Source organism: Pseudorca crassidens, chromosome 18, assembly GCF_039906515.1.
Source record: "Pseudorca crassidens isolate mPseCra1 chromosome 18, mPseCra1.hap1, whole genome shotgun sequence".
Taxonomy (NCBI): domain Eukaryota; kingdom Metazoa; phylum Chordata; class Mammalia; order Artiodactyla; family Delphinidae; genus Pseudorca; species Pseudorca crassidens.
This window is the reverse complement of record NC_090313.1, coordinates 66,358,674-66,385,056: the sequence shown is the minus strand read 5'-3', so window position 1 is coordinate 66,385,056 and position 26,383 is coordinate 66,358,674. Positions and strand designations below refer to the sequence as shown.

Sequence of the window (26,383 nt, the reverse complement as noted above, 5' to 3'; positions counted from 1 at the left end):
AAAATATTGGATAAAAATTAACCAAAATATTAACAGGGATTAATTCTGAGTGATGGAAGTATGACTGGTTTATACTTCTCAGAGTTTTCTTATTTTTTGCTACCTTTATACTTTTAAAAAGCAATTTTAAAATGAAAACTAATCATGTCAAGTAAAAAAAAAAGTACTCTGTGTTTTCAGAGCAGAAAAGACCAGGTGCTTCTCAGGGGAAAAATGAAAGGTGTGTGCAATAAGAACAGGCACCCTCCCTGGACCTGGGGAGATCAATAGTATTACAAATTCTTCCCTCTTTTCTGTTCACTTCCGATCCTGTGGAGATACAGTCAGTAAAATAGTCTCAGCAACTTCCTGGCTCTTTCTCCAGCGAATCAAGGATTTTAAGCACCGAACATAAAATCTGAAGTGAAACCCAACGGGTAAACACTATCTTTTCATCACCTGTAAATTATCTGTCCTCCTGCCTTTTTCTCTGAAGTATGCACACAGCTTGCGTCAAGAACTTTTTTAAGGAAAAATGCAGAATTGCTGAAAAGAAATACCGTGCGACTCAAAGTGTGGTCTCAGTCTGGCAACCTCATGAGCTTAGGAATTTACTTGGAGGCAAACTCTCAAGTCCATCCCAGACCTAAGGAGGAGAACTTCTGGAGGTGAGGACTGCTCTGAGCTTTAAAAAACTCTCCAGGAAAATTCCTTTGCACATTGACATTGAGAAGATTTCTAAGACTGAGATGATCAAGATTCCAATTAACTTCACTTTAACTCTTAAAGAAAAAAAAGAAAGAAAAAAAGAAAGGGGTAGGACTTTATGGCCGAGGCTAGTGAGTAGTGGTGTACTAATAACAGTGAGGACGCTGGGGGAAAAGCCCTAACTTATAGCGTTCTGTACATTCTGATCTACCCTTGTGACATCACCGAACTTGGAGTCAGGAAGAGATGCACCCTAATGGCTTTCGAAAGCTAGGACAAACCTGGGGGTGATAACTAAGACTCATTTATTCATTTAATTCTCGCAACATTATGAGTGGAAATTTCTGTACAGCTTGAAGAACCAAATGATGTTGTCTTGTTAATGTGTCCAAGAAGGAGGAGGGCAAGGGCAAACTTATCCCACAAATCTCAGAGAAGGACTGATATTGCATCTCACAAACTGCCTAAAGCATATGAAATAGAAGTTGTAACATAATAAGCCCCATTTCGGTTTGATCTGTGATAGGGCGGGTTTGTCATTATAGTCAAAAACCAGCACCAAGTAAACCCATGAGCACTTTAAAATATTTCGCTGGTGATACAGCTTCAATCGTGCCATTTATCCAGTTGATGTCTCAACCTGTTAAACGGAAACTAAAATGTCTCATGAAACTTCTTGTTTAAAAAGATAATCAAGGGTACCCTCGAAGAGATCCCCCCACTTGCACCTTCCAAATGATGTTCACTGCCTCCAGTATACCCACGTTGCTAGGTCAACTTCACGAGAAAAGTTTCTTTTTCAATCCAGGTATATACCTCTAAATGTATACTTTCTTTTACAAGCTAATAATGACAAATGCGTTCTCTATTTCTAACCTGCACTGTGACTTCTTTAGCAACATAAAGTATAGAGCACGGGTTAGGACACACACACCCCACCACCACCACCACCATCATCATCATTTTCTGGACCTTCAACAAGTTTTTAAACTCTCCAAGACTCAATTTTCTCCACCATAAAATAAGCTTATAAAAAAATCTACCTCAGAATTATTGTAGCATTTAAAAATATAACGTGAGGGCTTCCCTGGTGGCGCAGTGGTTGAGAGTCCGCCTGGCGATGCAGGGGACACGGGTTCGTGCCCCGGTCCGGGAAGATTCCACATGCCGCAGAGCGGCTGGGCCCATGAGCCATGGCCACTGAGCCTGCGCGTCCAGAGCCTGTGCTCCGCAACGGGAGAGGCCACAGCAGTGAGAGGCCCGCGTACCGCAAAAAAAAAAAAAAAATATATATATATATATATAAAAAACATGAGAAAAATGCTTTACAATACAGAAGAGCCGTTAACATTCACGGAGGCAGTTGGTAATTACAGGCTAAGTTTTATCTTCTTCAACTTCTCTCCATGTATCAAACATGGTGGACCTCAAACCAACTTTTCTATTTAATCAAAGCATCATCAGATGATATTTGAAACTGGGTAAATTTTAGCTTGTTCAATATGTCTTTGCTAGTTAATGCAAAAAATATGAATACAAAGATAAACACAAATTCTATCTAACACTTAAGAAAAAGGGCATGTCATAGACTGCTCTTCAAGAAGCAAATAAAACCATGATAAGCAATGAATCCAAAATCCTGGGCTCTAAATGAAATTGAAGCCAATCTCAATAATGTATTAACCCACCTCGTGCTCGCTCGCTCTCTATGACGATACAACTCTCACTTTGCTTAATATACATAAAACAAACTTAAGGCAGGAAAAAAGGAACTTACCCACTAAATTCTCTTTATCCTGTTTCTCTGGGGAGGATGCCCCAGGATCCATCTCATTCTTGAGAAGCTTTTATACTTGGCAAATATTCATAGGTTTGGAGCCAGACCTGGGCTCCAGGCAGCACCCAGGTGTGCTTCAGAGAAGGCAGAGCAGAGAGACGGAATGAGAGTGAGAGAAGTTCCTCCTCTTCCGTGAGCACCCTGAGGAGTAGGTACCCTGGTGAAGGAAGCCTGTTAACATAAACAAAATGACCTCTTTCATGAGTTCAGGCTGCCATTGTTCATAGAGAGAACTCAAAACTACGTATATGAACTTCTGACTGTGTTGCTTCTTGTAAAACATTACTATGTAGTTTTCTATATAATTTATATCTTATAAAACACTTCTATGCAATGTGTGCAACTTGTTTATCATTATGAACTGTCCGATACACATGGCACGTATCTCCATCCTCATGTTTCAGATGAGAAAATTTCATCCAATGCATTTTACACACTGCAGTGAGTGATTTTTTTGTGTGTGCGTGAGTGATCTTTTGAAACTCAAATCTGATCATATCTCCATCCTGCTTAAAATAATCCAACGACTGCCAATTATTAACATGTAAAGATGAGAATCCTAAGTATCCTAAAGGACCTGCTAGTCTGTCTCTCCTTCCCTTTCCAGCCTCACTCACATGATACTCCCCTCACGCACTTAGCAAGAGCCCCATTGGCCTTCTGTCAATCCCACTAACCTATATGTGTTTTCTGTGCCACAGGGCCTTTGCACGTTACCATATGCATAATTCTTTGGTTCATGTTTGTTTCTTCCTCTAGACCAGGAGTTGGGTAACTATAGCCTGCTGGGCAAATTTGCTCTACCACCAATTTTTGTAAATAAAACGTTATTGGAACACGGCCACGTCTGTTTGTTTCTATATTGTCTTTGGTCACTTTTGCACTAAACCTACCTATTGAGTAGTTGCTATAGAGACTGTACAGCCTGCAAAGCCTAACATATTTACTATCTTTCCCTTTACAGAAAATGTTTGCTGACTCCTACGCTACATTATAACTTCCATGAGGGGAGTGGCTGGCTGGGTCTGTTATTTAACACAGCACCTGCAGCATTTAGAACAATGCAGGCACATAACTGTCATCCAACAGTCACTTGCTGAATGCATGAATAAGTAATTTATCAAAGATAACAGCTCACAAATGGCAAAGTTCTTTCTCGAATCCAGATCCCTGGGCTCCTGTCCCAGGAGTCTTTACTTCATCATATTACTCAGAAACAAGGGCAATATTGCACTCACTCCAATACCGAAAGCACCAATATTCTAATTTTCTAATGTTCATCTTTCTCATATCAATATTCCAAATAATATTTTGTTTGTGGAAACAAAACAACACAAAACAACCTCTGATATTTCCCAGCTTATCTTTTCTAGTCTTTTCTTTTCTCCCAACCATGTAGTTATTTTCTTCTTAGCAACTTCATCTGAAAAAACCTCCCAGATTGTGGGTTACTTTTGCCAACTACTTGATTCATAACTGCCTTCTCCACAAACTCAAATTACGGTAATAACCAGGCAGGGCTGTCATGCACAGTTGGTAATTATAAGCATTAGTATGGAATATCAGAACTTGGGGAAAGGAGGCTGGGGACCAGAAACAGATCAAAACAGACACACATGCATGCACAGAGTCAGAGACTTTCAGCTTTCGAATACTTTCCTCTGCTTTCTCCTCATACGTCCTCGGTTATGGCTTGATGTGGAAATGATACTACAGGCATAGTGGTTAAGAAGTAGACTCTGGGCTCACGCTGCCTGGATTTAAAGAAATCCTGGCTCTACCATGAACTAGCTGTGTGACACTGGGTAACTTAACCCCTTCATGTTTCATTTTTTTCTTTTCATCTGTAAAATGGGCATGCTGGTGGTCTTTACCAGAGTTGTCTGTGTGACAAATATGTGAAACAGTGCATGTAAAATACTCAGAATAGGGACTTCCCTGGCGGTCCAGTGGTTAAGACTCCACAGTTCTACTGCAGTGGGCACGGATTCAATCCCTGGTCGGGGAGCTAAGATCCCACATGCCACCCGGCACCGCCAAAAAAAAAAAAATACTCAGAATAATGACTGGCATTAATACATCATAACTATTATCCCATGAATGGGAGCTGAGCTGTATTTCTCAGGACTCAGCTGTCTTCTTTCTAAAAATGGGAATGCTGGGTTAATTTTCACAATATCGTCTTTTCCCCTTGTTTCAGCTGAGTAGAAGATTGCTTAGTGATTGGATGTGTTCAAACATTCATCACGTCCCTTCTCTCCCTTGTCTAACGCTTCTCCAGTTTGCTGCAAATTTGAAAACTCGAGGTCCGTTCCTGGTTCTGTGCTGTCAATCCATAGACTCCACTGCTTCCTCCTGGCCTCTGCTTGATCACCATGTCACCTTCACTTTGGGACTAACCTCTAATGGAAAGAGCAACATGAAAACTTCCTGTTTCCATCATTTCTTGAGAATAGATCATAGACAGTCTTTCCCTGGAACTGGAAGCTGCTTTCCCTCCGAATCAGATGACCCTCCAAAGTCATGAAAACAACGTTTTGGAAGTGCCGGTTTAGTTAATTTCTAAATCCATTTCCCCTTAATATTGGCTAGATACCACTTACACCAGCACCACCAGTCACTGAGGTGCAAGGTTCAAAACAACAGTAACAATAAGTGTTCCCTGGTGGTGGCTGGAAAGTCTCCAGAGCACTTACAACAAACACATCCCCTTGGAAGATGACTAAACAACTGTTTTTCTTCTTCCTGCAAAATGTTCCAAATATCTCAGCCTAGAAAGCAAGAATGATTTCAACAACTAAGGAACATCTAGGACAAGCTGAGTCCCTAGCCAGGAGCCTCAGGAAATGAATGAAACATAAACCCATTTGCAATGTTTCCTCTTCCTTTGCTAATGATATTAAACCATACACGGGCCAGTTAATGGAATTTTCTCCCCTTTGTCAAGGGGGATTGGGAGGTAGGGATAAATCAGATTGAGAATTGCCAGAATGCACTTCTGATGAAGATTTTTCTGTGTGTTTCTAAACCTTCATTCTTTCAGTTCCTCAACTAGGCAAAGTCCTGAAATGAGAACAGCTATTTTTTTTAATTTAAGTTTTTTTAATTTTTAAAGGTTACTTTCCATTTACAGTTATTTCAAAATATTGGCAATATTCCCAGAGTAGGACAGCTATGTTTTTAAAAGCCTTAATTCTGTTCCTACTCTTGACAGGCAGGATGCCATCCCCAAAGATGTACATTTTATTTTCCCTGAACGTTCATCTTCGAGCACAAAGGGATCTTGAAACCATCCACTCTAGCCACAGGCCTCTCTCCTTTCTGAAGCTTCTGGTTTCAGGAACACTCTTCCGCCAGATGCACCCACCACCATCTCTTAAGATGCACACATCTGTTCCAGGACTTTTGATGGTCCCTTAGGAAAATGTTCCTTGTTCTTTAAATGATGAAGTTCTCTGATTTCATTAACTTTTCATCAATATACATCATCCATCCTGTCTTATTCATTCTCATTCATCCAATACTTTTTTTTTTTTTTTTTTTTTTGCGGTATGCGGGCCTCTCACTGTTGTGGCCTCTCCCGTTGCGGAGCACAGGCTCCGGACGCGCAGGCTCCGCGGCATGTGGGATCCTCCCGGACCAGGGCACGAACCCGTATCCCCTGCGTCGGTAGGCGGACTCTCAACCACTGCGCCAAAAGGGAAGCCCAACACTGATGACTTTTAACTCTTACCATAAACTTTATTGGGCATAAATTAAATTTTAAATTGAAATTGAAAACTTATCATAATGCCCCTCCTGAGTACTAAGACCTTGGGGAGATGTTAATTTTGATCATTCTCCCCAACTTACCTGCTGATATTGGCCAATACTTCATCTTTTAGCTGAACCAAATTAGACATTGTTTACTACTATTGTGTCACCTTTAAAAACAACAAAGGCTCATTAAATCTGATGTGGTGTAAAGTCTTTTCTAAAATTCGGTGACAGTAACTATATTTTATAAATGCACAGACTAGACCCATCTAGCAAATCAAGTGGTGAAGCTTAAAATTAAGGTTAATCAATTACATGAACTGACTGTGTTTCCAAATTCTATGAAGACTACAGGCCTTTATGGAAAGAGGCCAGAGAGGTCCACTTCTATTGCCTTTTCATAATGGCAGTCCTCCCTGTCTGCATATTGGAATCTCTGCAGTAACAATACAGTTTACTATCTCTAATCCAACCTGCATGCTGCAGCCTGATGTTTGCAAAGTACTTTCTAATAAATTTCCAAGCTGTTGACCATAGAGCAAACGCCCTGCCCCTCAGCATGGCTTTCAAGGTCATTGACCATGAGGTCCCTCCCTTGCTTTTTAGATTCATTCAAACTACAAACCTCATTCAACTCTATCCAGTTGTATGATTATCTTACTTCAATAGTCTGTCACACTTTGTGCCTTTATAAAGTACGTTCATTCTTATTCACCCTTTAAGACTTGAATGTCACTGAGAAATCTTTCTAGATTCCCTCAGGCAGTAAGGTCATCTCCCTCCTATGTATGTTCGCAGCACTTGGTAGTACAAGCGGCCTGGTATTGGTGGTAAATGCTTGGTTCAAATTTACCCTTTACTCACTGTGACTTACATCTTGGCTTCTTTATCTGGTTGGTTAGGTTGCTGGTCCTTACCTCATAGGGTGTGAGACACATAAAACCAGGCCCCAGTAATGACTGCAAGTGCTCCAAAAATGCTCTCTTCATTTTTCAGTGCTGAATATGTAGAAGATGCCAGGAATACATCTACAAGACGAGCAGGATGTCATTCCTTTGCTATGATGAGAAGGGGCTTATAGAACAGTAGAAATAAACCTTGTAGTAGCAGCACCATAGAAAGATTACTCATTCAGTAACTTTTTTCTAAATGAACGGTCAACATATATAAGCAATGTATGTACAATATACAATATAATCTTTAAAATGTTTTATGAATGTAGACTAAAAAAGAACAAATGACAACTTCTAAGAAGTGGCATAAAATTAACTATGAGGTTATATTCTGTGTTCAAAGATAATTAAAGGCATAAATAGTCTGTGTCAAGTGTTGGTTATAAGTTTCACGTGAGATATTATTTAAAGGAATGAGCATCAGTAGTAGATACTGACTTTCAACTAAATTCAGACAAAAATGTTCTATATATTAGCTCCAGCACAAAAACTTAAAACACTTACCCAAGCATTGAATAAAACACGTAAAGTATGTCGTATCCATAAGGTTTATTTTTAAAAATTGTTAAAAACTAACCATACAGGAATATTAATATACTTAAAAAGTTTTTTCCCCAGGTTGAAGGAAAATACATTAGCAACATCTTCCAGACACCATCTTTATAAAAGTAAAACTTCTAGATGATGAAATGTACTACAGTAGATTCTATGGTTTATACTTTTAATCACAGGATTGGAAATCATCCTCCCTACGCCCTGTCCCCCAAATGCGGCAGCTGTTACACGTAATGACATTCAACCGTGTTATACTAGCACAGAACCTTAATAGAGTACACACTGCATATTTACTAACAGAGCAAGTCTTTCTATCTGTTGTCACATAATTATTCTAGGTAAGCATGTGATTCTAAGTACAAATAGAAATACTACATCCCATGATTGTAAACATTCACCAAGAGCTTCCAGAGTACAATGAGTAATAGAGGTGGCCCAAGGGGCAGTCAAATGTTCCTCACTCATTTGGATACTGCTGAGATTAAGAAAGAAGTTTTGAAGGCAAATTATCACAAGCCTTACTTGTATTTCTGTAAGAAAGTAGTTCTGGATATGTATGTTTTTAGTTGAAAACACCTGAAAGTCATTCTAAAGACTATATTAAGCACCATTTTCACTTACCTGAAATACACTGAGTTAAATTCAGCAGTACACATATGATCATTAATGTCAGAAGTTAAAAATAACGGTGGGTCTCAAGTTCCCTTTTGTGGATACACATGGAGTACGGATACTGAGTTCCAGTGATGCTAATAGGAAGCACTCTTGCATACCAAGGGTAGTAACTCCCCCAAGGCCACATGCAACCCGTTAAGTCTGAGGCACGACTATTACTTCTGTCAGTGGATGCTGTACAAGCAGATTTAAGGCTGTATTCGGCTATAAAGAGTTCAACCTCTTTAGTATTCTTCTTACATAGATCATATACATGATTCAAAATTTCATAGGGTGGGAGGTGAAAAGTCCCCAAATACTTTTTTGTTTGTTTTTGCGGTACGCAGACCTCTCACTGTTGTGGCCTCTCCCGTTGCGGAGCACAGGCTCTGGATGCGCAGGCTCAGCAGCCATGGCTCACAGGCCCAGCCGCTCTGCGGCATGTGGGATCTTCCCGGACCGGGGCACGAACCCGTGTCCCCTGCATCGGCAGGCGGACTCTCAACCACTGCGCCACCAGGGAAGCCCCCCAAACACTTTTAAAAATACTATTCTCCATACAATTTATTGTCAGCATATTTACATAGGGGAATGTCCATACTTAAAACCATTTTTAAAAAATGTAACGACGTTTTTTAAGCTCTTATCCCAATTTCCCCAGGATTATCCTCATCTTCATTTCCTGACTTTTGGCCAACTGCACATTTGTGTGTCCGATTGTTCACTGCAGTCCTCAGGCGATTCTGATGTTGCCCTGGAGGAGAATATGCATTTAAATGTATTCACTGCCACCCACTCTGGGACAGGCCTGGTTGCAAAGAAAACGGTGTTCCTGGTGTTGAAGGATAACTAGGAAACCCATCCGGCTGAGCTGGGTAGCTTTCCAGAGCTGAAGCTGAGTGGACCTGATGGAGAGATGAACACACAGGTTAGCAGAGTTCCAAATTCAACCAGGCCTGTACTTGCTTTGGCCTGTCCCACACTACAGATATTTAAACCAGGAAAGAAAGAAAAAATGTTGGGGCAAGGGAAGTCTGTTCAGTCTCCTGAAATTTGTAAGAAACGTTCAAACTTCTTCAGATGTAGAGGTGCATAGAAATGTCTTTAAAATGTTTAATATCCTTTAAAAAAAAAAAATCAGCAGGTTTTCTAGAGAAAATTCGCCTTAATGGTCCATTATTTTAGCTTAAACTGTAGAAGACCAGCTAAAATTTCACTGCCCCATCTAAAGATTCCATCTGTAAAATCTCCAAACTGAGATTTAAAAGTCTGTAAGCAGGAAAAACAATTCTTACAGATGAAGATACTCTACCACCTTTGTTACCCTTCTGAAGGAAAACAAGAATAATTTGCAGATTCTGGGAGAATTAATCATCAAATCTCCAGATGTTCTGCTAAGAGCCATTTTTTTGGCCAGTGCCGAAATATCACTATTTATCTGTATTGCAAGGTTGTCACTACAGAAGCTACGTTACACGTTACCGTTCTATTTCCACCAGGCATTGCCTACTTACCTGCTGTAACAATGCTGACTGTGCGGCTGCATTATGCTGTAATTCCTGCAAGGATGATTGTGAAGGATTCTGGGAAAACCCAGGGATACCAGGGAGGGACAAGAGGCCTGGAAAAACAGAACTGCCTGCAGCTTGAAGTCCAGATGATAAGCTAAAACGATAGAAGAACAGGTCAAAACGCAAATAAGGGGACTTCCCTGGTGGCACAGTGGTTAAGAATCCACCTGCCAATACAGGGGACACGGGTTCAAGCCCTGGTCCAGGATGATCCCACACGCCTCAGAGCAACTAAGCCCGTGAGCAACAGCTGCTGGGCCTGCACTCTAGAGCCCGCGAGCCACAACTACTGAAGCCTGTGCGCCTAGAGCCCGTGCTCCTCAACGAGAGAAGCCACCGCAATGAGAAGCCCGCGCACCGCAAGGAAGAGCAGTCCCTGCTCGCCAGAATTAAAGAAAGCCCGCGTGTAGCAACAAAGACCCAATACAGTCAAATAAATAAATAAATAAATTTAAGAAAAAATGCAGATAAGACATAAAAGCTAGTGCTTCTATATTTGTCAAATACTATCTTAAAATGTTAAAAAAAAAAATCTGTTCCCTGTTGGAACCATAAAAGTCAGCCACTCACTGATATAAAACTTTCCGTTATAAAGTGTATTATTTTGAATTCAGTGAGTTTATGTTTGCTGTTTTAAAATCAAGATAAATTACCAAATACAAATCCTAAAATTATCTGAGCAGGCATTGTTATTTTATATATTTATCTTAACATAAAACATTTTTCGAGCATCTAAGTGCCGACCCAGAAAAACAGAATTTCGCGCCACCAAACAACTGGATGCCGATTTTCATCTGAATGACTTCAAAACAAGAGCATGAAGGAGTTAGGTGAAGGATGCTTTCCCCTCCAGACCATCCACCTACCCGGCTTGCGCAACCAGAGCGGAGTTGAAACTGGAACTAAAGGCGGAGGCGAACCCGGGGAGGACGGGAGCGGGCGACGGGGCGGTGGCGGCGCCGGTGGCGGGCGGCTGCAGCCCCGGGAACGAGGGCAGCGCGGGGGGCGCGCCGGAGACGGAGAAGCCGGGGTAGGAGGGAGCCGAGGCCGGCAGAGGTCCCTGCGCCACGGAGAAGAGCGAGGGCACGGCGGCGGGCAGGCTGAGTGGGAAGGCCGCCGCCGAGGCGGGCGCCGAGGGGCCGGGGGCGCAGGTGGGGGCGGACGAGGCGGGGGCGCCGAGGGGCGGGTGGGCAGCCTGGGCGAAGCCGCTGCTCAGCGAAGTGAAAGGGGGCAAGGCGCTGAAGACAGGGGCGATGGGCGCGGAGGAGCCATGCGCAGGCAGCGGGAGGGAGGGCAGGGGGCTCGAGCCGCTCGGGGTCGCGCTCAGGCCCGGGAGGCCCGGCAGAGCAGGGGCGAGGCAGGACGGTAAACTGACGGGCACCGAAGCCGCCGCATACGCTCGCCCCAACGCCCCTGGCAGGCCCAGCGCGCCCGGAGCGGGGGTGGGGGGCGGCGGGGGAGCCGGGCCCCTGAAGGCAGAAGGAGTGGGGCTTGCGGGCTCGGTCTTGATCACCACGGGCAGGCTGGTGGCGGCGGGTGTCGACGAACCGGGCGCGTCTGCGTGACTCGCGAGCGGGCCGTGCAGCAGGGTGGCCGAGGAGCCGCAGCCGGCAGGCCCCGAGGAGGCAGCGGCGGCGGGCGCAGGCAGAGCCGGGGGCGTGGAAGCCGCGTTGGCCGCCGGCGAGGGCAGGCCCGGGAACAGGGCCAGTCCCGGCGTGGAGGCCCGCTGCGGGCCGTAGCCCTTGTTAAGGGCGGCCGCCGCAGAGTCGGAGCTCTGGTTAGTGAGGGAGGCGAGGGAAGCCAGCCCACTAGTAACGGCGCAGGGTAACGTGGAAGAGTTGATGAGGTTGGTGTCATTTGATGTCAGAAAGCCTTTTAAAGCAGACAGAAGGGGATTATTTACACCCAGTGGACAGGCAACAGTGGGAGCAGAACTGCAGGCGATTACAGAAGGAGTCGGGTTGGACACACCTTGGGAGGTCGGTGTTAAGGTCAAGGGGAGACCAGCAAAAACCGATGCCAGTGAGGAGGAATCGAGGTTGTTGGTAGAAGCGGCAGTAGAGGTGGCGGCAAAGGGGAGGCTAGTGAAAGGGGCAGAAGTAGAAGCAAATGTTTCACTGGAAGCAGGGGTGGCCCGAGGTGTAGATGCGGCCTGAGGTGCTGGGGTAGGGGTGGCAGAAGAACCTGGCAGTGGAACGTGGCCAGAAAAAACAGAAGGAACGGGAGCAGATGTGGTGCTGTGAACAGAAGTCACCGGTGCAGCCAGCAAGGAAAGGGTTCTGATAACTGTTGGATTGGGCGTCGTTGGCTGAGGTGCATGAACAGCTGAGACCTGACCCGGGAGCACAGGAAGGACGGTGTTCAGCAGGTTCATCCCAGGGAGGGCGGCAGTGGCCGATGCCGATGGATGATTTACTGCCTTGACCGGGGAAGCAGCAGGAACAGGAGTTGCCGCAGGTGTCGAAGGGTTAGAGCCACGAGGAGAAAAGAGCTGACTTGCTGGGGCAGAAAACGCTGTGGCGGGAGAAAGAGAGGCAAGATTTTACCATCACGCTGAAATGTCAACTTTTAACTCAAAAGAAATGAATGAAAATTTTTGTAATATTTAACAAATGTCAGAGAAAATCAATGACAGGTATACTAGGCTATTGCAATGTCTACATTGCTAGATTCCATCACCCTGATTTTCACCAGGGAGCCTCAGTTAGATCCAGCTGAGTTCTAGACTCTGCTCAGAATAGCCTTCCAATTCACAGTGAGGAAGCCTTGACAAGTGAGCAAATAAACTTTCCTTTCATAGTTTCCCATTTTTTCTTTAAAAAATTCAAAGAATTTACTTTAATTGTGATTAGCATTGGTGTACTTTTAATTCTCTCAAACCACTTGTCTAGAGTAATAATACAAGTCATTTCCCCTCTTAAGAGCTTTCAGGACATCATTTCATCATTTTTAGAGGCATACAAGGCCATCTAGGATTCAGGCCATCTCTCCAGTATGTCTGGTTGCCACTCTGTGAGTTGAATTTAATATTCCAGATGATCAATCTATCCAGTTTTCCCCCCAGGCATTCTCTCATATTGACTCCTCTACTTAACCTCTAACTTTACTTGGCTGGTCCTAGGAGCTCCTTTAGCAGCAAAGGCCTTGACTAATTCATCTTTAGAGTCTTCACGCCTAGCCCAGTGCATGGCATCTGTGTGTTTAATAAGTGTTTGCTGCACTAGATATATCATGATTACCTCAACTGCAAGTCCTCAAACCCACCCAAAGACTTATTCTCAAGACTTCTAGAGTTTGCTACAATACTTTCATTCTGACAAACTCTACAAATCATACAAGCATTTGGGGGATGATCTGGGCTTCCTCCCTGAATCAGTTTAATGAAAGCGTTGGCCTCTGATGATCTTGCTGGTGCCAAATGGAATGCTATACTGCTATACTCACATCGGAGTCTGTTCAGCTGTAAACAGAGAATATTCCTTTTGCAGGGATAATCAACCGAAAGACATTTTCATGGACTAAGACTTAAATTTTTAAATCTATGCAAAATAAAGACTCTGGACATAAGGAAGCTCACATGGTCAATGAAGTAGTGCACTGTGTTAATCGTGGGTGGAGAAGGGACCATAGGAAAAGAACAGAGGAAACCCACCTCTACATAATTCATTTGTACTAAGTGATGGCCAAAGGGTGCCGCCTTGGGCTCAACAAATTTTACAGCTGTTTTAGAAAATAAATATGATAGGAGAATTGACAAATAGTAATATATAAATATATAAACGTCAAACTCAAAAGATCTGTAGTTCATACCACAGTCATGTCATAAGCAGTTAATTTAGTATCAAGGAAGATAGCTATCAATTTAAATTTAGAGTATATATGAAAATGGACTTGTATCTTTGTTTGTATTCAATTTGTTTTACAAGAATTAGAAGCACAAGGAATATATGCCCAGTTTTGTGTGTGTAAATAATGTATCAAAAAATTATTTAGGTTAACATTGGTTGGGAAACATTCGGTTGGGAAACATTTGAGAATTCACTGTCTTATTTAACTTCATGCTGAGGACCATGTAGTTAATGACAGATGGCAAGGTAAAACCAAGCTGTCCCACAGTGTTCTTTATAGTGGCCTCTGTTGGAGATCTTTTCATATAACACAAAAGCGATGTACTATTAATCACAGTGCCTGCAATTACAATGGAACACAACAAAAATGAATTCCTGAAAACCATACCAGGAGAAATATCACTTTCCTGTCATCTAATTTGGTTGTTGACCATAAAACACTACGTGTTAGGTCCTGTTCTAAGTACTTTACACCTGTCATTTCATTTGTCCTCACATAACCCCCGCCCCCCGAGATAGGCACTAACACCCCTATTTTATAGATGGGCAATCTCAGCCCTGATGTGATTAAGCAACCTGTTAAAAGATCACGCAGCTATTAAGTGGTGTTCAAAGGATATAAAGTTTCAGTTATGCAAGATGAATAAGTTCTAGAGATCAGCTATACAACATTGTGCCTACAGTTAACAATACTGTATTATGTACATAACAATTTGTTAAGAGGGTAGATCTCATTAAGTGAGACCTTATCACAGTAATGATGATGATGATGATGATGATAAAAAGGTCATGCAGCTATGAAGTGGTAGAACCAAGATTTGAACCCAGGTCTATGAGACCCTCGCACTTAAGCATTATACTAGTTTGTATTTATTTTTGTTTCTTAATATGGTTCAGAAAGGAAAAAAGAAATCTTAATCATGCTAACGTAACAGCAAAGGAAAACAAATTGTGCTATTCCTAACAAAGGAATGACAAAGGAATAACTTATGACACTTAATCTGCTGCTTCTCCTCAGAAACAAATCTTTTTTTTTTTCCTGGTACCCGGGCCTCTCACTGTTGTGGCCTCTCCCGTTGCGGAGCACAGGCTCCGGACGCGCAGGCTCAGCGGCCATGGCTCACAGGCCCAGCTGCTCCGTGGCATGTGGGATCTTCCCGGACCGGGGCAAGAACCCGCGTCCCCTGCATCGGCAGGCGGACTCTCAACCACTGTGCCACCAGGGAAGCCCAGAAACAAATCTTTTAATGAAGCTGATCGTAAAGGCTGAAGTTTCCTTAATCTCTTTTTCATAGAAACTACATAAGCTGCTCAAGGTTACAAAGCTGGGTGGTGCCAGAGCCAGGATCAAAAACTGTATGTCCTGACATCTCGGTGTCCTTGCCACCCTGCTATGCTACCTCCTTAGAATCTACCAGCTAAAAAGCACTGTTTCGGCACATTCTTAGGGAATGGAATTCTCCCACCGAGACTCCTAACCATGCACCAAAACGATCAGATTCATGTGCTACTTTGCTACACAAGAACTGGTGCAGGTTTTGTCTCACAGCAGAAAGCACCTCTTTCCTGACCACGCGTATCTTCTACTAGGGGGAGAATAGACTGATACAGTGCTGCTGCCACCTGCAGGCACCAGGGGCCACGTCTCACCTTCCTCTTCCAACTCCACTTTCTGCTCTGGTGCCCTGTCTTCTTTTCTTAAATTAAATTCTTTCTTCTTTTCTTATATTAAATTACACTACCCCAAATACTTATTGAAATAATCAAGTCTAAAAGGTATATCTGACATAACATTTGTCAAAAAGGGTTTTTATCAAAAAGAAATTGTTCATATATTTAAAAAAATGAGGCTTCAAATATCACATAATATAAAGTGAATGCAGATATAATGCCACCTAGCACTTTGATTGCTTGGAAGTTTTACAAACAGGATGCAAAGGCATATGGTTATTTTTAAACCCAGTGAGGATGTGCATTTCATGTTGTGTGTATAAAATGTACTGCCATTAAGCCACTTTCAGCAAGTATCAATTAGTTAAATTTTTTAACCAGGAACTTTCCCTAAAGCATAAAGATTACAAATACACTCAACTCAAACTGATCTCAGTGAATAACAGAGCAGGCAGCCAGGACAGACATCAGTTATCTCTGGATCAAATTTGGTACTTACCTGGATTCTGTGTAGGTTTTGACTGATTGGAAAGGTCTTCATTCTCTATGTGAAAATAAATAAATAAATAAAAGTTGATTTCAAGCTTTAAACAAATTATTCACCATCATAATAATCAGAGACTGGGGTCAAAAAAAGAAAAATCCAGGATATGTATGTATACTGTGTTAGGAAAACAACATATGCCTATAGAAAAAGAAAGAAAATAAACAAAAATCATAGTAACTATATGAAGATTGCTAGGATGATGAGCAACTGATTCCCACCATTCCTCCTTAACTTAGCAGGCTTTAAGCAAACACTGTTACTTTACAGATACATTTACGAAAACTTTGGGGAAAGATGATGGCCTGAGTGTGCCATCTAGGAGAAAGTGCAGCAAGAGGGCAATGACGAGCCACTGTCACTGGCTAGGCCGACAGTCACTGCTGGGCACCAGTGCCTACAACAGGGAGGAGGCCTGCAAGTGGAAGGTGGATGCTGAGGGCAGAATCTACTGCCGTCGGAGGAGCCCGAATCACAAGCCATGTGGATCACAAAGCAAACTGAAGGAAAGTGGCTCTGCCTACCTGCTGTACTCAGTTCTGGAAAAGACCCTACGCTAGGAGGTGTCAGGGAGAACTACCCTAGTTGAGGCTGGCTTGAATCCTGTGAGACCGAAAACCTAAAGCACACTCCTCCCCACCCCCATGGGAAAGGACCTGTCTAACCAAACAGGTCAAAGATGCCAATGGAAAAAAATGACCTCGCATGGCTTGACAATAACTGCCCGAGAAACCAACAGTGTGACAGCCATAAGGTGCAAAGGGAACCCCCAAGCCCTGACATGGTGAGCAAAAATGATCACAGCTTGTTTAAGGGACTTAGTATAAATAAACGACTGAACACGATGGTGTCTATCAACGGAGAGTCCATGAAAGAAAGAAAAAGAACTTTAAAATCCTGTAATGCAGATTAAGAACATATATATACAAAATACTGCAAGAAAAAACTGCAAGCAGAGAAGATGAAGACTTTAGATATAAAAATCTAACTCCAAATTAATAAATGCAAAGAATGATGAAGATTAGAAATAACATTGCTGAAAGCTAAATTACTTAGTTGAAAATAAACAAAAATTCCATTTAAAATGGCAAAAATACAAAAAAAAAGTATCATAAATGAATAGCTGAGAGACTTAAAATAAATACAGTACAAAAGAAGAGTATTAGGAGAAAAAAAGAACAGATGAGAAAGCATTAATTAAAGAAATATAAGAACAAAATTTTCCTAAGCTTTAAAGACTTGAGTTTTCATATCCACAGGGCTTAAAAAGTTCCAGGAAAGATCAACGATAAGATCCACACCTAGATATCCTGGCAAAATATCTGAACACCAAGATTAAAGACATTTATGAACTCTGAAGATAAGGAATATTTTCTTTGTAAGCTTATAGAAAGAGACTACAGTTCTAATAAAGAAAAGAAAACGGGAATTGGGTTTCTCATCTACAACCCTACACATGCACCCTTTTTGAAAAAGCTACTTAGAGAAATTTTCTACTAGATGAAAATCAGAATGAGTATATGAGGACAGGGCATCATAGAAGAAACAGTTAAGCCATGAGTTCAGAGGCACAGAAAGAAACATGTATAGTAGTCCATCAAAATACACAAATTGATGAAAAAAGAGAGGGAGTAAGGAAGCCAATCGTGGAATGTAGGACAGCTGTTTTTAATTTCTGTACACTGACAACCATTAAGAATATGAAGGCAGTCACTAGTGATATTAAAGACAGAAATTCTAAGCTTGGGTAGGGGCAAGGAAACAAAAGTTGTTAAAAAATTAAAAAGCAATTTAATCCAAGTAAACAAAAATAAAGAAAATTAAAAACTAGGATAAAAGAATAATAATGAGTACAAAAATAAAATGGAAGGACTAAGAACAAATATGTAACTTTTATGATTATCAGAAATTCCTATTAAGTCTCTTCCCCACTGGTTTAAAAACTCAGATTCCAGCTATATATAATTTACAAAACAACTAAACAAACAAAGCCAAATGAACAATACTCTAAAAAAAAGAAATTTGAAAATATACAGGCAAAACACTTTTGAAAAATGAAAATGAAAAGGAGTGAGGACCCAATAAGGGTCAATACCCAATAAGGCCAGAGGGAAAGAAGTTATAGTAAAGTGTAAGTCAGCTGACATTTTATATCCAGAAAATTCAAGAGACTTTCAAGAAAAAAAAAGTATAATAGGGAATCAGTAGTAAGTACCTAGAAATAAAATATCCATTTATAACTGTAACAAAAACAAACAAACAAAAACAAACCCTCTAAAATCCTGAGACGCAAACCTAAGGCAAAGAACCTGTATGAAGAAAACAAAATCTTCTTGAAAGAAGCAGAAATTAACATAACATTGTAAATCAACTATAACTCAATTAAAAAACAAAAAAAACTTCTTACAAGGCCTGGGGGAAAAACACTACCATTTGACAGGATTTAAAGCCATACATATGATTGAATGGTAAAACTTAATATCGTAAAAATGTCAAGTATCCCCAGATTACTATGTAACTATAAATTCAACTCTTTTTTTTTTTTTTTTTTGCGGTACGCGGGCCTTTCACTGTTGTGGCCTCTCCCGTTGTGGAGCACAGGCTCCGGACACGCAGGCTCAGCGGCCATGGCTCACGGGCCCAGCCGCTCCGCGTCATGTGGGATCTTCTCAGACCGGCGCGCGAACCCTTGTCCCCTGCATCGGCAGGCGGACTCCCAACCACTGCGCCACCAGGGAAGCCCTCAACTCTTTTTAACTGCATAAAATGACCTTAAAGTTCAGATGGAAGAACCAATTTCCAAAAATGGATAAGAAAAGTATGAAAATATAGTGAGAGAAAGCTAGCCTTATCAGATGTTAGAATATACTATAAATCTGCTAATCTAATCAATATGGTATCATCACAACATAAAGTCACTAGATTGGAACAGAATAAAGAACCCAAATAGGGCTTCCCTGGTGGCGCAGCGGTTGAGAGTCCGCCTGCCGATGCAGGGGACACGGGTTCGTGTCCCGGTCCGAGAGGATCCCACATGCTGCGGAGCGGCTGGGCCCGTGAGCCATGGCCGCTGAGCCTGCGCATCCGGAGCCTGTGCTCCGCAACGGGAGAGGCCACAGCAGTGAGAAGCCCACGTACTGCAAAAAAAAAAAAAACAACCCAGAACAGAGCCATGTGTGTAAATGAAAACTTAAGATAAATGTATTATTTCAAATCACCAGGGAAAACAGATTAGTTAATAAAGACTGCTGGCATGAATGGACTGACTACCATCTGCAAAAAAAATTAAGATGAACCTCTATTTCACCCCTATGTGAAAATAAATTCTAGAGGGAGTAGGAATCTTACAAGGCCTAAATTATCTGGACTACCTAGGGTTAAGAATTTCTAAACTAAGGTAACTTGGTTCCAGCTTTTCTTTCACAGCCTCTATCTGTCTATGCAAAAATGTAAAACTCTAAGGGCAAGAGGTACCATAAACAAGGGCAAGAAATAAAATGACAAATTTTGGAAAAAATGTTTTGCAACTTTAGTCAGAGTACTCAGCTGCAAACAACGGAGCCACTCTGGCTAGAAAAAAAGAATTTATTAAACACTAGAAAGTAACTTTGAGTCTCTGGGAAGGGCAGAATTAAATTAACACAGAACTTACTTTAAGTTCTATCCCTACCCTACACATATACAGAAATAAATGGCAAGTGAATGAAAAGCTCTACGTTTAAAAAGAATCACTACAGTAATTAGAGAATGTAGATGTCACAATGTTGAAATGGGAAAGGATTTCCTAAACAAGACATAAAATTCAGGAGAGTCAAATAAACAATAACTGATCGAAATAAAAATTAAACTTTTGTAAAAGACAGACAAAAGGAGAAAGCAGCTAAATCAGCCTTATCAGATTGGCAAGAGTAAAAAAGAAAAAAAAAAAGCCCCAAATTGATAATATCCCATTTTGCAAGGGGGTGAAGAAACCCTACACTCACATACCTTCACTGGTAGGTATAAACAGGTGCAGTCTTTTTGGAAAACAATTTGACAAGATAGAGAAAAATATTTACACTTCGTATCCCGTATTCCCAATGGGCCCAAAGAAAAAGGCTGAACTGGAATATGCTGGGGAGGTTCAGCCCTCCTGAGCACCTTCTTACAAGCCTTTCCTTCCCACGGCAGACAGAATGTGCCCAAATGGCGACACGCATTAAGTCGGTGATGCTTTTCCACAGCCTGTCAGTTTCCTGCTCATGAAGAATGGTTCTTGTTTCTACAACCTGCTCGTGTTCACACATGTGGGCCGAGGCTGCTTTAGTGGAACCTGTATGTTGCACTCAGATCCATCATCATGTTCCGGGGCTGTGCTCCCTGTTAGGATACCACCGCATCCCACAACTGCCCCCTCCAAGTGTACCATGTACAAGTTATTGACTGTTAATACCCCGTAACGACATGATTTTACCTGCTGCTACTGGATTAGGAGTATATGGAGGTGGCGGGGGCACACCTGGAGCTATGACATTGGCTAATGGTACCAGACCTGCATTGTTATAAGCACCTAAAATAAAAAGATAATAGAAAAAAATATATAAAATTTAGCATCATTCTGAGTTCAAACTGTATTGACGCAGCTATCTAATTTATTTCTAAAACCGTTATATAGTACAGTTGCATTTTACACAGAGATTTGGGTCTATGGTTGAGTGAAAAGTGAGATCAAATGAGACAACCAGAGACTTCTATTTCCCACTGCAGGCTCACTCCAGACATAACTCACTGCAGGGCATGGTGGGCAGAACCGGCCAGATTTAAATTATCTGCCTTTTCTGTCAAGTAGACACACTCGGCCTTTTTAAGTTAAATGCATTAATGATGCCTCTGAATACCAACTATCAAAAAGGGATTCAAGATGATTTACCCATAATCAAAAACCCATAAAAATAATTAATGATGAGAAGTAATATACAATTAATTTATCAAAAGGAAAATATCCTTGGGCTTCCCTGGTGGCGCAGTGGTTGAGAGTCCGCCTGCCGATGCAGGGGACGCGGGTTCGTGCCCCGGTCTGGGAAGATCCCACATGCCGCGGAGCACCTGGGCCCGTGAGCCATGGCCGCTGAGCCTGCGCGTCCGGAGCCTGTGCTCCGCAATGGGAGAGGCCACAACAGTGAGAGGCCCGCATACCGCAAAAAAAAAAAAAAAAAAAAAAAAAAAAGGAAAATATCCTAAATAAACTCTGTCTTCTCCATTGTTGCAGACCAAGACACACGGCAAAATAAAGCTCATGACAGCATATTTCATAAGTGCTCCAGATTTCCAAAGTACATATATCAACATTTACTTTCAACTTAATAAAGAGCAAAAAGAAAAAAAAAGTAAAGTCTGAAAGAGCGCCTTACTTGGTGCAATAGTTGCATGTGGCCGGCATGGAGGTATCGGATAAGGAACGGGTTTATGTGGATTGTATGTTGAAGGAGGCTAAATGAGGGGGAAAATACAGCAGTTAGGAGAAAATCAAGTAAGCTGTCTCCTGGCAAAACAAACTACAACTTGTCTTTCAAAACATTTAGGCCTAAGAGGCCAAAAATGCCCCAGCATATCAAATGCCACTGCACTAATACATGGTACAAATGAGGAAAATGGCTTTAATAAATGTGGTTCCTATTAAATTCCAAAGATAGATCCTGCCAAAGACTGCTGTGGAGGTGTTTATTTTTTAATTTCAGTTGTAAATCATCTCCAGCGAAGGGCCAAACCTTATCCTAGACAGCAGATTCTTCTCTGACCCAGTCTATATTAATCCAAGAATTCCTATCTCCTCCTATGGAACAGCTACTCAAGAACTTCCAACATCCTCCTGAGAATTCATCTTATCATTCTTACCCTCTTTTCTCCTTTTGGAAGAAAAAAGCACTATTTCCTTTAGCATCTGGCGTTCTGACAACTCTAGTAGAACGTAGACTGGAATTATGAATTCAGTAACTTAGTCTTTTTGCCTTTTGAAATCCACAAATCTTTCATTTTAGAGTTGATAGAACTTATGTAAGTAACAAGGAACATTCAAAGGGTTGATCTCCAGAGAACCGGAGGTATCCAAAGATAGGCCACATGCTGTACTTTTAACTACAGAGAGAGAGAGAGAGAAAGACAGAGACAGAGAGAGAGGATGCTAGAGCACGCACACCCACTCGAGGCGGCTGGCACTCACGCTCCTGCAGCAGAGGGGATCCACTGGTGGTTAGGGACCCAGACTCTCTCTAGTGCTCATAACGGCAGCCCTGGATGAGGTACTAGTCCTGCACGAGGGCTATGATCTGTGACTACCTTGCTATAAACAACTGCCACTGGAGTTCTTGGCAGGTGGGGAGGCGGGACTGCAGAGTGGCTGTGTGGAGGCCTCCAGTATGTCAGCTCCAACAATCCTTCAACCCACGGGCTTCTCTTCTCCTGTTCAGTTCATATTCCAATCAATCATTCTAACCACTCCCTTGAAAATACTCTCCGCCTCCTAGCTCCATTCTTACTTCACTAACACTAATGCTAATTCAGCCACCAAACCACAACCTTCGTTAAAGTGAACTCTCCGCACTCCACATCTCCAAGCAAACAGCTGAATGTGGCTGTAGCAAAAAGTAAGAACAGTTCATCTGGTCTACCTTTAAAATAAGCTATTAAACCTCAATAGGGCCCTTAACACTGTTAAACAAGTTTACCGTATTTCCCTAGGCCATTCCCTTTCCTAGAGTTTCTAGTATACTTTAAGCTTCACAACACAAAAATGAAACTTATGCCTTGAATAGACAGAAAACTAAATATAAGAGTTAAGACTTGTTCCATCATTTATTTTCTAAACATACTGGTTTGGACGGTCCGAGAATCCGTGCAGCTATTCCTTTGCCTTCGTTGGTACACTCTTCACCATCTTTCTTCAAAGGGGTTCCCTATTAAAAAAAAGAAAAAGGAAAGATAATTGAGACTTAAAAAAACCCAAACAGGGCTTCCCTGGTGGCGCAGTGGTTGAGAATCTGCCTGCTAATGCAGGGGACACGGGTTCGAGCCCTGGTCTGGGAGGATCCCACATGCCGTGGAGCAACTAGGCCCGTGAGCCACAACTACTGAGCCTGCGCGTCTGGAGCCTGTGCTCCGCAACAAGAGAGGCCGTGATAGTGAGAGGCCCGCGCACCGCGATGAAGAGTGGTCCCCGCTTGCCACAACTAGAGAAAGCCCTCGCACAGAAACGAAGACCCAACACAGCAAAAATAAATAAATAAAATAATAATTACATCTGCAAACATCCTTTTAAAAAAAAAAAGAATAAAGTGTGTATTAAAAAAAAAAAAAAACAAAAAACCCAAACAAACCCAAAAGCAAAAACAGAACAAAACAAGACATCCACTGTATTACACAGAAAAGGTTGTAACTTGGCAGGAGATTAAGGACTTGGATTGCAAACCCAATCCTGCCCTGGCTGCCTGATGCTGACAAAGTCCTCGACCCTCCTCTGCCACAGAACCCTCATAACATGTACAGAGGTAGAAGGAAACACACAATGCACATGGAGATGACAGAAGAGGATAAAGTATGTTCTAATTTTTTTGGGCTTCCCTGGTGGTGCAGTGGTTAAGAATCTGCCTGCCAATGCAGTGGACACGGGTTGGAGCCCTGGTCTGGGAAGATTCCACGTACTGCGGAGCAACTAAGCCCATGAGCCACAACTACTGAGCCTGCGCTCTAGAGCCCACGAGCCACAACTACTGAGCTCGCATGCCACAACTACTGAAGCCCGCGCACCTAGAGCCCGTGCTCCGCAGCAAAGAGAAGCCACCACAATGAGACGCCTGTGCACCGCAATGAAGGGTAGCCCCCGCTCGCCACAACTAGAGAAAGCCCGCGTGCAGCAATGAAGACCCAACACAGCCAAAGATAAAAATAAATAAAAATAAATAATTTTATTAAAAAGAAAAAAAAGTACGTTCTAATTTTTTCTCTGTGCAACAGGAACAACCAGAGACAGACCTCCAGTGTTACAGTGTGTAACGCTCAAAGAATCAAAAAGAGTTCTTGTATTACAGTTGAAAATAAGTAATAAAAAATGGTGTTTTCTATAAGCAGTAAGTGTGATAGCTTATACTGACTCATTCAAGTCTGCTGTAATTAACAGATCAAAATAAGTTGACACCCTATTACAACGTGTCCCCCCGATAGCATGTATTTTAAATGGTACATACTAGTATGGAAGCCAGCTTCCAAGGTGGCCCCCAGCAACCCTCAGCTCCTACTGCCCTTGTGCAGCCCTCCAGTCCTTTTATACAGAACTGACCTGTATAAAAAATAGGATATTCCAGAAATGATGGCCGTTGACTCCCAAGTCTGAGTGATAAGAGAAAACACAGCTTCCGCTGGCCTTCTCCGGGACTATCTGCTCTGGTGGAAGTCGGCTGCCATGTCAGGAGGTACTCAAGCAGCACTAAGGAAAAGTCCTTATGGCAAGGAACAAAGACCCCCTGCCAACAACAACACTAATTTGCCAGGCATGTGAGTGAGCCACCTCGGAAGCTAGGCTTGTGTTTCAATCAAGCCATCAGATGACTACAGCCTCATGAGAAACCCTGAGCCAGAACAAAGCTAAGCCTTTCCTAGATTCCTGATACATAGAAACTGCATGAGATACTAAATGTTTACTGTTTCAGTCCACTAAGTTCTAAGGTTATTTGTCACACTGCAATAAAAATATACCATTCTATGAAAAAATTATTTCACAAAGAATTCTGAGGAACACTGGGTGATACAAAAACAAGTGTATTTCTTACGGGACTTCTCAGAGCCTTTATTATGCAACATGATTCTCCAGGAAGGAGACGCTGCATTCAGAGTTTCCCAAACACACTTAACTGTGAAACTGTCTGCAGAATACCGAGAATTTGAGAAATACTCCTTTACTACATGTAAATCAGTGCTTCTAAAATACTTGGAAAAATAAAACCAAATCATCCTCTTTTCCATTTGGCTTGTTCTTCTCTACATTTTACGCAAATAGTTTAATACAGCTTATGTATGAACTTTCATTCAGTAGTGAATCTATGAATTACGTTGCTGACATAGCAAAATCCCTTTCCTTTGTAGACACACCATCAACTGGCATTTTCTTTAAATATCATTAACTATGCTCAATTTCATATGAAGAGGTTTTGTATATAGCCACAAAAGTATACTTACTGGGAAAATTCCATTTATGCGACTAGGTTTTCCTTTGGGATATGGATTTCCTGGGATTGTTCCACAAGAAGATATCATAGCATGAGGAGCTTTGCAGCCCGCCTTGAAAGCCTGTAAAATAACAAAGAAGAGGGTAGTTAAAAAAAAAAAAAAATCAAATAAACTCACAAATTAAGTATTCTGGATGTTGGGAAGCCCTGCTAAATAACATGAATTAAGGAAGAGCATCACATTCAATCTGTTCATACATCAATCAGCACTTCCACTGGTGAACATGACCAAAATTAATATGTAAAATCACTTCATTTAATGGAATTATTTAAATGGTATTAATGTTTTTAATGTCACAGATAAGACTCCTATACAAAGATATCGTCACAATGGATTTTGTAAATTGTGTGCAAAGAAGTCCATTTACTGTTTGATATGTCTCACTTCTCCAACGACCAAGAAATAACACTGTCCAACTCAATAAACACCAAGCTCACATTACAGGTAAGGCAAAGAGAGCACAGCCATGAAAGAGACACGGTCTCCACTCTGAAGAAGTTTACATAACTTAGTGGATAAAACACAAACAACAACATGGGACACTGGGTGTCCAAAGAGCTATACTGATGAAAAAGTAAGAGTTCTCTGGGTACCAGTGTTCAACATAATGTTACATAATTATGAGATATACTGAAGGATGAGATCTTGGTCTAGCTTATTTATTATTGTGTCCCCAGCTTCTGAAATGGTGCCTAACACATACTGAATTAGTGCTCAATAAATATTTATTAAAGGAATGAAAAGCACTGTAATAGGTGACATATATTCTAATGGATCTATACTGTATAAGAATATCAAGTTAAATATATATATGCTGTATTTTATAGGTATATATGATATTATTAGCTATATAATCCAGCCCGTACTAAACATGCCAACCCTAAAAATCATCTCAATTTTTGGCTATTATAAATAGTACCAGGGTGAGTGCCCTTATATATGAATGTGTATGTTTCTATTTATTTCCTTAGTATAAATTCCTAGAAATAGAATTTTGGGGTCAAAAGGTACGAACATTTTAAAGGCTCTGCAAGTTTGCCTTTCAGAAA

The 26,383-nt window shown here is 41.7% G+C and overlaps 2 protein-coding genes across 2 annotated transcripts in view; both read right to left on the bottom strand.

The window, feature by feature from the left end:
• Positions 1 to 7,620, bottom strand: part of STOML3 (stomatin like 3) — a 37,274-nt gene extending 29,654 nt beyond the window's left edge. Inside the window, 1 exon segment of the mRNA XM_067713221.1 lies at positions 2,465 to 7,620. Coding sequence (XP_067569322.1) covers positions 2,465 to 2,516 — 52 coding nt within the window. The 5' untranslated portion in view covers positions 2,517 to 7,620.
• Positions 7,621 to 7,767: 147 nt separating this feature from the next.
• Positions 7,768 to 26,383, bottom strand: part of PROSER1 (proline and serine rich 1) — a 29,168-nt gene continuing 10,552 nt past the window's right edge. Inside the window, exons 6-13 of the mRNA XM_067713220.1 lie at positions 25,284 to 25,394; positions 22,925 to 23,008; positions 21,467 to 21,545; positions 20,530 to 20,625; positions 16,032 to 16,076; positions 10,880 to 12,527; positions 9,957 to 10,107; positions 7,768 to 9,347 (exon numbers count right to left, since the gene is read on the bottom strand). Coding sequence (XP_067569321.1) covers positions 9,225 to 9,347; positions 9,957 to 10,107; positions 10,880 to 12,527; positions 16,032 to 16,076; positions 20,530 to 20,625; positions 21,467 to 21,545; positions 22,925 to 23,008; positions 25,284 to 25,394 — 2,337 coding nt within the window. The 3' untranslated portion in view covers positions 7,768 to 9,224. The remainder of the gene's footprint in view (positions 9,348 to 9,956; positions 10,108 to 10,879; positions 12,528 to 16,031; positions 16,077 to 20,529; positions 20,626 to 21,466; positions 21,546 to 22,924; positions 23,009 to 25,283; positions 25,395 to 26,383) is intronic.